Source organism: Urocampus carinirostris, chromosome 7 (genome assembly GCF_059441175.1).
Source record: "Urocampus carinirostris isolate Australia breed hairy pipefish chromosome 7, RoL_Ucar_1.0, whole genome shotgun sequence".
Classification (NCBI taxonomy): Eukaryota; Metazoa; Chordata; class Actinopteri; order Syngnathiformes; family Syngnathidae; genus Urocampus; species Urocampus carinirostris.
In genome coordinates this window covers 33,085,834-33,102,854 of record NC_142355.1, presented here as the reverse complement: position 1 = coordinate 33,102,854, position 17,021 = coordinate 33,085,834, and the positions used below count along the sequence as shown (strand labels likewise).

At 41.2% G+C, this 17,021-nt stretch overlaps 1 protein-coding gene across 1 annotated transcript; it reads right to left on the bottom strand.

The window, feature by feature from the left end:
- Positions 1-2,044: 2,044 nt before the first annotated feature.
- Positions 2,045-10,382, bottom strand: LOC148363036 (uncharacterized). Its single transcript, XM_088340574.1, has 3 exons — positions 10,370-10,382; positions 8,765-9,363; positions 2,045-2,158 (listed from the first exon to the last, which is right to left on the bottom strand). The coding sequence occupies exons 1-3, from the start codon at positions 10,380-10,382 to the stop codon at positions 2,045-2,047; spliced, it is 726 nt and encodes a 241-aa protein (XP_088196700.1).
- Between the last annotated feature and the right edge of the window lie 6,639 nt (positions 10,383-17,021).

Sequence of the window (17,021 nt, the reverse complement as noted above, 5' to 3'; positions counted from 1 at the left end):
TATATTCCTTTTACTTTATTATTGTTCTCTTTTCAACACAAGGATACTGCTAGAAGTTGGAATTTCCCTACGGGGATGAATAAAGTATCTATCGATCAATCTATGTTAGTAGTGAGGTGCTTGCCTGTGGAAGATAAAGCAAAGAAATCGAAATTTTCAATTGTAGCCTACTAAGTTAGGGTAAGGGGTAAAATTTTGGTTGGGATGCATAACAGCACCAATAGTGATTGTTCTTCATTTATATAGAGCTTTTCAAGTTAACAAAGACCTCCCAAAGCGCTTTACAATGTACTTCACACTTACCCATTCACACACACCGATAGCAGCATCAGCCATGCATTCGGGACACTTCGACATATAACACGGAGGAGCCGGGAATCGAATCCCAAGACAAGCGCTCTACCTCCTGAGCTACTGCCGCTAAAAGATACAATTTTTTTACCTCTCTCTCTTCCCCTTCTTTCACTGGCTCTCACACTATTTCTTTTACGTTGTCTCTTGCTTTCTCCCTCTTGCCTTCTTTTTTCCTCTTTCTTTTCCTTGTTTTTCCACACTCGTTTTCAACCTATCTCTCTTTTTCCTTCTTTCTCTCTCGCTTGCTCTCACACTATTTTACATTGTCTCTTGCTTTCTCTTTCTTTCTTGCTTTTATTCTCTTGCCCTCTTTTACCTCTATATTCTCATTTCTTTCCCTCCTTCTTCACCCTTTTTCAACCTCTCTTTCTTACTCTCTCTCCCTCTACTTTTCTATCTCACTCTCACACTATTTCTTTAACATTATCTCTTGCTTTTTTCTCTTGCCTTCTTTTTTCCCCTTTCTTTTTAACCCTCTTTTTCAACCTCTCTCTTTCTCCCGCTTGTTCTCTCTCTCTCACACTATTTATTTTACGTTGTCTCTTGCTTTCTCTTGCCTTCTTTTTCCTCTTTTTTCCCCCTTGTTTTCCTTTTTTTCTTCACTCGTTTTCAACCTATCTTTCTCCCTCTCTCTTTCTCCCTCCCTCTCTCTCTCTCTCTCTCTCTCTCTCTCTCGCTTGCTCTCACACTATTCATTTACAGTGAATTGCTTTCTCCCTCTTTCTTGCTTTCTTTCTCTTGCCGTCTTTTCGCCTCTTTCTTTTCCCGTTTCTTTCCTTTTTCAACATATAGCTCTCTTTCTATCCCTCTTTCAAGTCAAGTCACATTTATTTATATAGCCCTTAATCACAAAACAGTCTCAAAGGACTGCACAGAATTACAATGACACAATTACCCGATCTTAAACCAACCTTCTTCTTATTTATCTGTTTCTCACACTCTTATGTTTGCTCTCTCCATTTCTTTCCCTTTCTCTCTCTCTTGCTCTCTTTCTTTTGATCCTTCTCTCCGTGTGTCTCTCATTTGTTTCAATTTGAAAACCACAGCGAGTGAACTAAAACAGGCTCATTTTTCAACCCGGGGATTGAACCTAAGGCCCAAAGAGTGTCAGTCACGCGTCACATCAGTTGACCTACTAAGGATGTGGTTAGAAATGATCTGTGAACTATTTTGTTTCGAGCATGCTCATTTCAAACATTCCATTGAGTGAACCAAAACAAAGTCCATTGTTTTTACCAGGAATCAAACCTATTACCCAAAGTGCGTCGTATCAAGTGAGCGACTGAAGAGGTGAGGCCAATTTAGTACTATCGGTGAAAATGGAAAACATTTCGTCATCTTATACATGGAAAGACCCAGCCCGGGGCATAGGTGCCCTCTCGTACGCCTTTTCAGAACGAAACTTCCGAAACGCACCTGCAATGCATTCGGGGGGACGTACAGAGAACAAATTAGTGAACCGTCCATTGTTTGTTTACTCAGTTCTCGTCCACTGGTAAACACACTTTATAGTCCACTAAATACAGGATAGTGGTCCTGGTTTTCAAAGGACCCCTGCCTGAGGTTTAGGGGTCCTCAAACACGCCTTTTTAAAAGTCAACTACCGAATGTATCTTTACTTCATTCCGAAATAAATACGAAAGGAATATTGCAGGCTCGGTCGGGTCCTGAAGAGTGCAGGTGGGTAACCTCAGGTCAAGTCGTCCACCCCCACGCAGAGGCCGTCCCATTGTCCCAGTGTGTGGCCCTTTGTACTGAGGGCCATTGTGAGGGGCCGGGGGCCAGCCAATGTTGTGTCTGGGCCCTTTTTATGGAGACAAAGCTTTAAGGGGAGTCTACAAACCGAAGCCCCCTCCCCAACAGACTGACTGCTTGACTAGTTGGCTTGATGCTTGACTAACTGACTCCAGGCAAGTGTGTGGCAGACGTACCGTCAAGCTATGTTCCCTCTAATTTTTCGTGTATCTGATCAAACACACAAGCTCCCTGAGCAAACTGAGGACTACTGTGAGCAACATCAGAAATGCACACTTTATTTTTAAATAAGTGATTTGGTCCACTTTAAAAAAAAGACAAAAATCTGAAAAATGGGATGTGTAGATGTTATACAGTATGTGAGAGTCCTGCTTTGGCCTGACTTAGGGTCCTTTTCTGGAAGATATGAGACATATACACCTTTCAGACATAACATTTTGCTCACAATAAAACATTCACATTTTGCACAATGATTTGTGCAAGCAATACTAACAAAAATACTACAGAAAGACCACTATGGAAACATTACAAAACACTACAGAAATAATACAAGAATACTACACAAATAACACTAAAAAATATGACAGAAAAATACTTAAAAAATACTACAGAAATACATCAATGGAAATACTACTGTAACACTACAGAAATACAACTACAATATTACGACCAAAATACAACTATATAATACCACATCAATTCCCCTACGAAAATACTACTACGGAAATACTGCTAAAATACTGCAGTAATAATGCTACGGAAATACGAAAAGCGAAATAAAATGTGTTGCAGAGTAGACCTTTCTCACTTGAAAAAGAAAAAATCTCACCCAATTTCACCGCTTTTTCTTCCATTTGCACAACCATTCCAACTTAAAAGAACTGCATTTCTTTTTTCCTGTGGCTTGGTGGGTGGATGTGTCGCTACCTGTTCGTTTCGCCATGATGCGGGGTTTATAATAGCATGTATTAACCCGCTAGCTAACCTGCACAGCGCATATAGGCGAGGCGCAGACGCAAGCACCATCTATGCCATGATTGGCTTTGTTCCGTAAGTGAACTGTATTGTATCGTTGGCTAGACACCCGTCACTCATTGAGTGAGAAACAAAAAAAAACAATATTGTTGGGCGAATTAATTATATTAGATTACGTCTAATATTAGATATTAATTAATACGTTATGTTGATGTTGTTTATGCGCCAGATGTATTTTCTTCAGCCTAGAGGGAACATAGCTGTCAAGTCATGTTTGGTATTATCCAACTATATTTTCATCCCCCTCTTTCTCCATCTCTTTCTTTATGCTCACTCTTTCTCTCTTTCCTTCTCTCTCTCTAGCTCACTTTATTTCTCTCTTCCACCCCTTTCTCCCTCTTTTTTATCTATTACAGTCTTTCCTCCTTTCTTTTTCTCTTTCAGTCTCTCCCCCTCTTTCTTTCCCCACTCCTTTCATTTTGCTCACTCTTTCTCTAGCTCACTTTCTTTCATTCTGTCTTCATTTTGCTTTCTCTTTCTTTTTCCCTTTCCCTTTTGCATTGTCTTTCACTCTTTCGCTCTCTATCTCCCTCCATCTCCTTTTTTGCTCACTCTCTCTCTTTCTTTTTTCCAATTCTCTCTTTAGTACTATCTTGCTCCCCAAATTTTTGTATTTCTCCCTCTCTCATTTTTTTCTTTCTCTCTCTTTTTCTGTCCTTCTTTCATTTCTTTCTCTGACGCTCTTACTCTTTTGCTCTCTCACTAATTATTTTACGTTGTCCCTAGCTTTGTGTCTCTTTATATTGCTTCTTTCTGTTTCTTTCCCACTCTCTGTCCCTCTTTTCCCCCCATTCTTTCTATCTCTCACTCTATTTCACCCTTTTCCCTCTCTTTTTTCTCTTTCTCTCTTCATCTCTGTTTGTTGCTCTTTCTTTCTTTCATCTTTCTCTTTCTTACTTTCATCTTTTTCTTTCTTTCTTTCTTTCTTTCTTTCTTTCTTTCTTTCTTTCTTTCTTTCTTTCTTTCTTTCTTTCTTTCTTTCTTTCTTTCTTTGCTTTCTTGCTCCCTCTCTCTGTCTCTCTCTTTCTCTTCCTTCCTTCCTTCCTTCCTTCCTTCCTTCCTTCCTTCCTTCCTTCCTTCCTTCCTTCCTTCCTTCCTTCCTTCCTTCCTTCCTTCCTTCCTTCCTTCCTTCCTTCCTTCCTTCCTTCCTTCCTTCCTTCCTTCCCTCCTCCCTCCCTTCCTCCATATCTTTCTTTGTTTTCAATAAACATGCTAATAGAGCTGATGAGCGGCCACAAAATATAAAGAGAAAGGATTCCCACCCTTTTGGTGTAACGGACAAACCCAATCGAGTCCTGAACTAACACTCTTCTTCTCATCCATTCATTCAAGTAATGTGTTTGTCTTGCGAAGTGAACACATGTATCGCAATAGGTGCCGTGTCAAACAACATGTAATTACACGTTCTCAGCGCTCACCGGGCATTTTTGCTGCCAGTTAGGGAAGGGGGATTGTTTTTGGACGACACGCAAGCTAACATGTTGACACAATAATGACGCCGCTAGAGCAAAAAAATGTGGAACATTCCAAAAAGGCCTTGTTGTTGTCAAGCAATGACATTTATTGTATTTATACTTCTTTTTTAGCCCCGGCCATTTAAGAAATTTACCTAAAAGTATCTTTTCTTGGCAATGGGCCAGCCATCATAAAGCTAGCATGCTAACAAAGAACTTCAAAAGCTTGTTAGCAAGAAAGACAACATGTTTTCCTCTCATATAGCTTATACTACCTATTATTAGCTTTGGTGATGCAAAACTTAGAACTTATAAGTAGAATGTTTTCCCACCTGCTTTTACTATCGAGCTAATCGTAACCTAGACGGTGTTGGAATTTTGACTATTAGAATGTACCAAACGTTTACCAAAATTTTCGAATTAGTTTTCTGACTCCATTAACCAAACACGACCGACATTCATCCAACAATTATGTACGCTCGTTTTGAGAGAAATTACCAGGAAGCCGGCAATTCCACACAGGAGCGGATTTATTCCTAACAGCAGATCTAAGTGTATCCAACAGGAGACGACCCCCATCCGAGTTGCCCAGGATCATTCATACATTTCAACAAACAGAGCAAAGATAACCTACTATTCCGCTATTGGCTAAGTGTCATCTGCAGCTAACTTTAGCTTTCTTTTATTGGTTGTCTTCTCCTCGCAGGATAGCGTGTCGGCTCCTCCCATGGGTGCGCCAAGGCAGCCGCCTGTGCTCAACAATCTCACACAACAGCGCCCCGACGTCTGGTCGTTCTGCGTCAGCACACCCACGCATCCTGTTATCAGAAGTCCTGTACAATACATCTGCACTTATGCATTTCAAACAGCCTTCCCTGACCTTTTATTGTACATTGAATTAAAGCACAGTCAGTAGTCAAGTCAAATCATTTTTATTTGTATAGCCCTTAATCATTCTCTACCCTGATCGGCTACAGGCAAGCTCCTCACTACTAACATGCCAGTTGAACTGCCAATACTCACACCCGCGCATACTACAGTACGGTACAGTTCTAAGGTCATGAGATCGCACCTTCTTGTGTGGCGTTTTCATGTTCTCCCCGTGCTTGTTTCCTCTGGGCACTCCAGCACCCCCGGGACCCTACCGAGGATAAGCGGTGCAGATAATGAATGAATGCACCAACTCAATCACTTGTTACAAGTACACCCCCCCTCAATCTGTTTTCTCCTTAGATCTACACAATTCGCACAGGTCACCCATATTGACCAGTCAAGTCAAGTCAAGTCATGATTATTTGTATTGCCCTTAATCACAAAGAGTCTCAAAGGGCTGCACAGGTTATTGCACAGACTATTATTTCAGACTATTATTACACCATCCCCTGATCTGGAAACAACACGAGGGCAAGGAAAAACTAAAAAACCTCAACATGGGGAAAATGAAGAAACCTTGAGAAGGGACTGCACATGTGGCATCCCCCTTTCTGGATTACCAGACAGCAAAGGATGTTGCAATTACAAATAATACAGAGATATTGTCCACGAAAAGTTTAGGTTATTCATATGCTATAGAGTAGAATTGTGTTTTAAGCTTAGATTGAAACATTTCCACTGAGGTTGCAGATCAGATCTCACGGGGAAGAGCATTCCACAGCACCGGTGCCCGGATGGAGAATGCTCTCGAACCAACGGAACACTTCTTGGCTCTTGGGATTACCAGTAGACCGGCGCTTTCAAAACGAAGGCTTCGGACCGGAACATAGGGGGAAATCAGATCTGAAAGATATGAGGGGTCAAGTCCATGTATGATTTTGTATAATACTAAGAGAACCTGGAAATCACATCTTCGGCTAACAGGGAGCCAATGCAGGTTAGCCAAAATCGGCGTGATGTGATCGGACTTTTTGTCCTAGTTAAAAGCCTCGCTGCAGCATTTTGTACCAGCTGAAGACTCTTGATTCTGGACTTCGGTAGACCGGAGAGTAGTGCATTACAGTTATCAAGACGGGAGGTAACAAACGCGTGAGTTATAATGTCCGCATCCGATTGAGACAGCATGGGACGAATTTTAGCAATGTTACGAAGATGGAAGAAAGCGGTTCTAGTAATTTTCTTTACATGCATTTCAAAGGATAGATCAGGGTCAAATATGACACGTAAATTTTTAACTGAGTCACTCTGTGTGATGTGACATTTGTCAATGTTCACAGCAGTTTTTGAGAATAAGTCGCGGCATTTAGATGGACCAATAACTAACATTTCGGTCTTTTCAGAGTTAAGACGCAAGAAATTGAGTGACATCCACTCTTTTATCTCAGTAAGGCAGGCCTCCAAATTTGCACAGTTTAGTGTGGCAGATTCCTCCATCGGGAGATATGGTTGAGTGTCATCTACATAGCAATGGAAACTGATATTATACTTGCGAATAATATCACCTGATGGAAGCATGTAAATGCTGAAAAGAAGGGGGCCAAGCACTGAACCCTGCGGAACACCACAGGTAACACTAAAGGGCTCATTTGTCATTTCGCCATATTTAACACAGTGCGTCCTATCTGAGAGGTAGGATCTGAACCAGAGAGGACGGTTCCTGAGAGACCAATCCATTTTTTCAACCGTTCTAGAAAGATATTATGGTCCAGTGTGTCAAAAGCAGCACTAAGGTCCAGCAGCAGCAAAAGTGATGAAGCACCAGAGTCCATTGCCAGTAGGAGATCATTGGTTACCCTAATCAGCGCTGTCTCAGTAGAGTGGTTATCCCTGAATCCTGATTGCATTGATTCAAAAAGATTGTTCTTGGATATGAAATCATTCAGCTGCTGTGCCACTGCTTTTTCAAGTACTTTAGAAAGAAACGGTAGGTTTGACACAGGTCTACAATTACATAAGTTTTCTGGATCAAGGTTGGGTCGTTTCAGTGTAGGTTTAATAACAGCGGACTTAAAGGCCACTGGAAGTACACCTGAGGAGAGTGATATGTTTATAATATTTAGAACTGAAGGTCCAAGGACCCCAAAAAGACCTTTAATAAGCGGACCCGGAAGCGGGTCCAACAGGCAAGTTGTCGGTTCGGCCGTATTCACCACCTGTTTAAGATTATCAAGATTATCACAGTTCACTAAATCGGGCAGCACGGCGGCACAGTGGTTAGCGCGTGTGCGGCACAGTTCTAAGGTCTTGGGAACCTCCTGTGTGGGTTCAAATCCAGCTACAGGACTTACTGTGCGGAGTTTGTATGTTCTCCCTGTGCTTGCGGGGGTATCCCCCGGGCACTCCGGTTTCCTCCCACATTCCAAAGGCATGCATTTCAGGTGGATTGGCCGGTCCAAATTGTCCCTAGGTGTGAATGAGCGAGCGAGTTGTCTGTCCCTGTGTGCCCTGCGATTGACTGGCAACCACTTCAGGGTGTCCCCTGCCCACTGCCCGATGATTGCTGGGATGGGCTCCAGCACCCGCGCGACCCTACTGAGGATAAGCGGTGCAGCTAATGAGATGAGATGAGTTCACTAAATCGGGACAAATTCCCTGGACAGCCACCATGTCGTGCATCTATAGATTTCAGCCCTTAAACATGTGAATTTCTTCCTCTATGCATTTAATCTTCTTATTAAAGAAGACTATAAAGTCATGGGCTGAATGGGTGGAACTATCTGGGATAATCTGTTGCCTTGTAAGCGATTCTACAGTGTCAAAAAGAATTTGGGATTGTTCTTTTGTGACGCAATCACCTTCGAAAGGTAGGCTGATTTTGCAGAGGCAAGGGCCGCTTCATACTTAAACAAGCTGTCACACCAGGTTTGATGGAAAACCTCAAGCTTGGTAGCGCGCCATTTTCTTTCAGATTTCCTGCATTCTTGTTTAAGGGATTTCGTTTCATCAGTAAACCAAGGCGTGCGTCTTTTAGGTCGTGATTTAAGCCGTATGGGCGATACCGAACCCAGGACACTAGCTAGGGTAGCATTAACCTCATTCAGGAGTGAGTCGATAGAGCCTTTGTATGAAGGAAAGGACGCAACTGCTCCTGAAAGAAGATCGGAGAGCTCAGAAACAGTGCCAGTGCTTATATTGCTTCAGCTAAGTCCTTCAGCTGTTTTAGTAATACTTTTAGCTAGCACCTCGAATGTAACTAAATAGTGATCAGAAATAACAGTAGTACACGGTAACACCGTCATGTTTGAGGTTGAAACTCCTCGAGTCAGAACCAAGTCTAGCGTGTTTCCATCTTTATGAGTTGGCAAATCAACCAGTTGATTAAAACCAAATGCATCAATTCGAGACCGAAACGCAACAGTAAGTGAACTGAGTGGGAAGTTCATATGAATGTTAAAGTCCCCCATAATTATTATTTTGTCTGCATAGGTGACTAGGTCAGACAAAAGTTCAGAGAATTCATCTAAGAAAGCTGAGTATGACCCTGGAGCGCGATAACTAGTTACTACATAAATTGATAATACAGAGGACCGCATAATAAGAGCCTCGAACGCATTATAATTATTAGAGGTGCGAGGAGTTTTTTCAGAAATTAGCGCGACACCGCCACCCTTCTTCAAAGAGCGTGCTACATGGCTGCTCACGTAGTCTTGAGGAGAAGCCTCATTTAATGATAAAAACTCATCCGATCTTAACCAAGTTTCACATAGACCAATCAAGTTAAGTTTGTAATCACGAATAATATTATCAACAAGTAAAGCTTGAGGAGCAAGCGATCCAATATTTAAAAGACCAAATTTTAGCTTTGCTGAATCGTAACTTAGCCGAAGTCTTTCTAGAGATCGTCACAAGATGTCGCCGTTCGGGCGTGTTGAGTTTCAGGCGTCGGTAGAGTTTCAGGCGTCAGTTGACCGGCAAGATCGATGAAGAAATAATGGTGGAATTAGGCACATCTTCGTGTCCTTCTCTGTCGTTTCGCCGATGCGACTCCTTCGGCTTCGCACACTTCACACACTTCCCCGCACATGTCCCTACGCCGTCTACGTCGCTTTGTAGGTGGGGTGGCCGACCACGGAGATCCTGGGTCTCTTCGTATCTCGTTCAGGATATCATAGGTGTTATAAAAAGTGCCCGTGAAGTCGAAATTCAGACTCACACCCAATTTAACAAGTTACTCCCGACTATAAATGTTATTGGCCACGCATGTGTCCAGAAAAGAAAGCAAAAAAGACAAGAGAATATATCTTTATAAATATCTTTATTACATTAAACTGAATACATGTAACTTGTAGTCAATTGTATAAAATCCTTCATAGTCAAATGTATAAAATCCTTTAATGGCCAACTAGCAACTTTTTAATAAGCTAGCGAGGTTCAACAACACATTTTCTAATCTAAGTTCTTTTTTTCACAACGTCTTCGAAATTGAAGCAGTTTATTTTCATTCAGTGTGATAACATGTAAAACAACCACCAACCAACTGACAAATCATAATTAGCTTGATAGCTAGCTAGCCAACCAAGAAATAGCATTTATTTTTATAAACAGGAAACCGGATCTAATAACGACAACTTGAAAAGTTGCATTGAATACGTGTTTTGTTTTACTTGAAAGGTGAGGTGCTTAGTTTAAGGTGTCCTTAAAACGTTTAATATTAAATTATTTTTCTATTAAATATGTGTTAACAATGCCCATTTAAGTTCAAAGAGCCTTTATACATTTTTTCACCTTGCTTATCTGCTTTTATATGCGACTTTTATCATCGGTTTTCCAGCCACGGAGTAAATAAGACTGGAGAAAAAGGAGGCGAGAGAAGGGGGGTGGAGAATGATTTTATGTACGTGCCTCTTTCATTCTAGGATGAAAATGATGAAAGTAAGAAAAGGACCGTTTCAAATACAGTCCATATGGCAACCCAAATCCCCCCAAAAAAGAGGAAAAAAAAGAGTTTGTTTGAGCGCATCCAAGAGAGTCACATACATGCTCGCGCACTTCTGAGCAAGCTAGTTAGATTCACCAAAAGTATTTTCTAATCTGGGTTCTTTTTCAGACACTATATTGAAGCACTATCTTTAATCAGTGTGATCAAATGTAAAACAACTGCTAGCCAATTGACAAATCATACTTAGCTGGCTTGCTAGCTAGCCAACCTAAAAAGAGAATTTTATTCAATACAAGAACGGAAAATTAGATTTAATAGTGACAACTGGAAAAGTTACATCATAGTAATCATGTTTTATTTTACTTTAACTACATAATAATAATATAATGAGCCAAATTACATATTAGCATGTTTAGCAACTTCCTAACAAGCTAGCTAGATTTAATAAGATTCTAATTTCTGTTCTTTGTCTGACAAAAGCACTGATTACTGAAACAGTTTTTTTTAAATTCAGTTTTTAAAATATAGAAGAACAGCTAGCCAACTGACTAATCATAATAATCTGGCTAGCTAGCTAGCTAGCTAGCTAGCAAACCTAGAATTTCATTTAATACAAGAATGTAAATTGAATTAAATAGTAACAACTGAAAATTTATAAGCTATAGAATGTTCTCTTAATTTAATTTCTTTAATTTCTACTAATAATAAGGCGAGCTAGATTGCTATTTAGCATGTCAGCCGTTTCTTAGTGAGATAGCAAGATTCATTAAAATATTTCTTTAATCGAAGGTCTTTTTCTTGCAACAGTACTGATATTGATGTTTAGTCTTTTTATGTTCAGGGTGATAAAATATAAAACAATCACAGACAAACTGACACATTTCTATTAGCTTGCTAGCTAGCTCGTCTACCTAAAAATAGTATTTTTTTGAATCTGTAAAATTTTCAGTTGATAAATCTCATTCCCAAATTTAGAAGTTGTATCATATAATTTTTTTTTCTTGTACTATCTGTCTAATCCCAATATAGTGAGCTAGAATGCTAATTAGCAAGACCTTGCTAAGAAGCTTGCTGGCTACAACCAAAAATGGTAACATTTTAGGTTGTAGAACCCAAGGTTGTAAAACCTAAAAATAGTATTTTATTGAAAAGGAAAATGTAAAATTGATGTCGTTAATGACAACTTAAAAAGTTTTCTTCTACCGGTACTACGTGACTAATTCTAATATAGCAAGCTAGGGTGCCAATTAGCAACTTCTTAGCTTGATAGCTAGCTTGCCAACATAATAATGGTAGTTATTTAAAACCGGAATTCAGAATGTCATTAAATATTGACAACTAGGAATGTCATCAAGAATGTTTTCTTCTACTTTTACTATCTAACTAATCCTAATATAGTGACATAGAGTGCCAATTAGCAACTTTAAAGTAAGCCTATTAGCTTGTTAGCTAGATTTCCAACCCACACATTTTTTTAATTTTTATCGAATACAAGAATTAAAAATTGAATTAAATAATGACTACTTCACACGAATCAAATACAAATGTAACAATTTGATGTAAAGGAGATAGCAATAGATTTTTTTTGTGCTAATTGTCTTTTTAAAGTGATATAACAATTCGATATTTTTGATTCTCTAAACACCGTTTTTTTTTTCTTTTAATCTTTGCTGAAAAACCGTATTCCAAGGGATTTTTTGGAATAAAATGTAGCAACATCAAACCATTTGGTTTCTGCTATCATAAAAAACCCAAATACTAAGCTAGCAATCACGTTTGCGTTGCAGCTAGCTCCTCCAAAAAGATTAGCAGACGCGCTTGCACAAGTCAAATTCATCTCGAGCACCGTCGGCGGTCTGCAAAGGAGGACATTAAAGCTAGCGTGCTTTCGCTAGCTTGCTTCGCTAGCGTGCTTTCGCTAGCGTGCCTTTGCTAGCGTGCTTTCGCGTGCTAGCCAGCGCAGCGCTTTCCGCTTATCTTTTCCTGCTAGCTTCCTTGAGAACTTCACATGAAGCCGCAAGTTCCTCTTTGCGCTTCCTGAGCGCGTCATTCTTACGTCAGCATTTTTTTGGTCATTTCTGCTGAGTCATGTGGCTCTCTAAGTTTTACGGCTACTACGTTTTGCTTCCAGAATGAAGCAAGGTTACAGGCAATTTGATTTGAATAATTAGCCAAATTTATGCTACAAATGCTTTCGTATAGTATGAGTGTACATTTCATTAGAAATCTTAATGATACTTAAATCCTTTGCTGCTCCGCAATTTTTAATTTACTGCCTCAGATAGAAAAATATTCTGTGATCCATTATCCCCGATCACATATATTTGAAATCAAGGGCAGGCCAAGCACGTATTTGTCATGCCTGGCAGCTCTTTTTGCCGTTTTGCAGAGAAAAAGGTGAATTGCACAAGTGCATTCACTATCTGTTATCCCCAATTGCAATATGCTGCCAGTAAGATCGGCAAAGGTCACTTTTGTCTGGCAGCTTTTTGCCCGATTTATGCAGCTAAGAGGGAACTGTATTCATGTGGCCGGGATCAATTATCCCTGATATTTCTGTATATTACTGCAAGAGGGGACCATTTCACTGCACTTCTGTCGGCCCTGGCAGCTTTTTTTGCTGTTTTGTCCACCAATAGTGAACTGCCATGATCCATTATCCCTGATCACATGCATATCGCTGTAAGCTGGGACCAGCAGAGCACCCTTTTGCCATGCCTCTTTTTTGCCATTCACTCCACAAAAAGTGAACTGCACTTGTGTGTTCTAATCAATTATCCCTGATTTAGAATAGAATAGAATAGAATAGAATAGAATAGAATATGCCTTTATTGTCATTGTTACAACATGGGATATGCTGTGACAACGAAATTAGACGACTCCAGTTCCACATTTACAGTGAGGATAAGGAAACAAAGAAACAAAGGAACAAAGAACTAACTGACTTTGTTGTCCTCGGGGAGGGGGGTGGGGGGGGGTGTTGTGAGGGTCAAACAGAGTTGCCGGACACAACCGAATGTTTGATCTTACATTACAAGTCCAGCGTTTTTCCGAATTGCTCAGTCCACAATTTAGTAGATTTGGGAGTCCACAATTGAAAGGATTTGGGAGTACAGTCAATAAACATGCCCGATTAAAGTCGCCGTCGACAATAAAGCTCCGTTGGGGTAGTGCAAGCTGATGTTTAGCAGCGGGCAGGAGATTTAGCGCTATGCTAACGTTAGCATCTGGTGAAACTGTTAGCGGTGGAAAGTATACAGCAAACACAAAGACCACAGTTAACTCTCCCGGTACATAGCTAGAAACTCCATATCGAGTGAGCATTGTGTGTCAATGGTTCCGCTATTATTGTAGCGCGTAGTCTCCAACCCCTGTTTTTACCGGAGTCTTCGTCTCGTTCGTGCCGGTGATGTAATGCGGCGTCGGGAAAGCCAAGACTCCGTGATGGCAAAAAAAAGTCCTCCAATTCCGGACGTTGTTGGTGGCGATCCGCAGCTCAATTCACTCATTGTGGACGGATGGATCTGGCGTTGGTTGAACATGCTTGGGAGCGCTGGTCTGTGTGGTCGCCTTCTTAGCTTAGCTCAGCCTTTTCTCCGTCGTTGTCATTGTCGGCAGGTGGCAAATCTTCCAGGGAGATCCGGTGGTCTCTGTATATCCCTCGGGATGTAGTGGATATTATTGTAAATGCGAAGGGAGTCGAAGGGAAAATAAGAGGGATCAGGGGACACTGAAAAACAAAAGACGAACTGGAGCCCGAGCCGCAGCGTCTACCCGACGCGCCGCCATCTTACCCACGCTTGATTGAATTTCTTCACTTTAACATTCAGAGCACTTGGCAGAAATCGCAATGCTTTTGATTTCCCAGATTCCCCTGGTCAGAACCAGTTCCAAGCTAGCTGTAAGACGACTCGCCGACAATCTTTGCGACCTTCCGCCTTGCAAAAAAAACAAAACAAGAAAAACAAGCCGGCCGTGTTTAACGTACAAAAAAAGTAATGGCTTGTAGTCCAGAGTTTACAGTACTCTATACTATTTAGCAGAGGTGGGTAGAGTAGCAAAAAATATATGCTCAAGTTAACGTAATGTTACTTCAGAATAATATGACTCAAGTAGAAAAAAAAAGTTGTCATCCAAATTATTACTTAAGTAAACAAAGTACTTAGTTAAAGAACGATTAAAGTACAGAGTAACTTCAGCAACGTCTTATTTATTGATTTTTAAGAAAACTACCATGACTGCAGATCATCAAATGATCAAAGTCCATCCAGTCAACAATAATTGTCTGTGTAATTGTAAATCTGTGTACTCGGGTGGTTTGTTTGGGTAAACCCTCTGTGGATTAAAAAAAAAATATATTTATATGAATACAGCCAAGAAATGTGGCTAAAGCTATATACAGTAAAAATGTTCGTAACCCTGCTCACAAGTTCCACCTGGTGGTTGTTCTGGTCACTGGTCATATCCATATCAAATAAAACAGGTCTTGGACAAAATAAATGCGCCAAACCAGTCAGACAGACGCGTACTTACGTGAAGAGGATTTAGGTAACGGGTTCAATGTAGCGGAGTAAGAGTACAGTTTCTCCTTTACAAATTTACTCAAGTGAAAGTAAAATGAATGATTTAAAAAATAGTCTTAGAAGTACAAAACGTCCGAAAAAGAACTCAAGTAAATGTAACGGAGTAAACGTAACTGATTACTACCCTTCTCTGCTTTTTAGTTACATTAATGTTCTACCTGGTTTACCCAGGTTTGTAACACATTGCTTAATTACTGTAAAATTCTACCCTAACCTATACGTCAATTTCCACTTCACAGAGGGTTGATGTGGTATCCTGGAGGTCTACTGTATAACAAACGGAGCTAAGATACGTGTGTTTGAATCTACAACAAAAGTTCTTTCTCGTCCAGAAGCTCGCTGGTGCAGCTGTCCACGACGCTAGCTAGCTAGCTAACCAGTGAGCCGGCAGACCGTAGCATAGCTAGTGTACCCTTCCACTTCTCCAGCCTGGAATATTTTCTTGATCTGGGTCTTCAATCTGAAATGTTCCACAGGGAATGAGCGTTACCCATTCAAGACCTTCTTGGTGAATCTTCCTCTATGGATTGTTTGTGTTTAATTGAGACACGAGGGTGACAAAAAGCTCATTTGTCACAGTTGCCATGGCGCCCAATTGGCCCCACCCATGTGGCACCAGCTGCGGCTCGTTGACAGATTGGCTTTCCTTCTATTCAGACTCAGTGCTCTCACTCTCCTTTTGTCAGTCCGTCAACGAACCTCTGCCCCGCAAGACGTGGGTTTAGACTCGGCCCTGTTTCCTGTTGGTATTTCCTGTCCGGTATTGTTCCCATTTATTTTTGTCCTGTGTAATATCGGTTTCCAGTTACGTTTCCGTCTATTTTTGTCCTGTTTTTTATTCTCTCCAGTTTTTTTTCCCGTCTAGTTTGTCCTGTTTAATTTTGATATCCTGTTTTATTATCAATCCTGTCTGTCCCGTCATGTCTGTTATCGACCCCATCTGTCTGATATCTACTCGGGCAATTGGTATCGCTCTCGTCGGCCTCTGGCTTCCTATCATTCCACGCCAGACTGCTGCCTAACGTGCATGACTCCCCATTTCCCGTAAAATAAAAGGCTTGTGTGAGAAACGTCACGCGTTTGGGTCCTGATCGTGTTCTGGTTCATGACTCCATTATAAGGTCATCGGTGGTGTTTCGAGTAAGCTCTCTGGCAACTGTCGCTGTGTTATAAAGTTATAACATAGTCATAACAAAAATGAATGGGCCCACTTATTCCAGATTGCAAATAAGGAGATGCCTTCAGAGACAGTCTAAAAAAATCACAGGCAGAGTAATAACATAGTAATAACACAGTTATAAAGCAAAAATAAACAAAACTGGATCGGCTCACTCGGGGACAGTCTTAAATCACAGGAATAAAGTATTTACATTGTGTTATAACACGGTAATTACACAGTAATAACCCCAACACAGGAGAAGCGAGTCAAACTTGGTCATTTCTTTTTTGGTATCTGACACAAAAAGCAATTTGAAATGCAAACCACCTGTCCTCTTCAAACATCCACCTGCCTGCAGGAAGCATCTGCCGATATTCGAGCCCACGAGCTTGTTGCGTTGCAGCGTCTGACATGCGCCCCCTCCCCCTTTTCCTGTTACCCCTTCCCCTTTTGCACTCGCTCAGCGAAGTTCCCGGATCAAACTGCCTTTTGAAGTCGGATTCTCCGTCCGTGTCTGCTCTTCACATGAAAGCGGAGGCCAGTTTGGCATTGCGCCCTGCAGACCGAGAACCGCCCCCTTCCCGAATACTAGCCCCCCCCCTTGCACTGATAGAAACCAGAGGGCGAACTCATCCCCTAGCCGCCCCCCCAACTTCCCTTCTCGGCCACGACTCGTGCCGTCTATGCAGCTAATTGAAAGCGGCGTGGCTTTTATCCTTCCTTGGAGATGAGCATCATACTCGACCCCCCTGTCACCCCCTTCATCCCCTCAACATCAAATAGACCCCCTACCCCAAATATCATTGTGCCCCCCTTAGCCACACCCCTCGAATATCCTCGTGCTGATCTTGGGACATCCTCAAAAATCT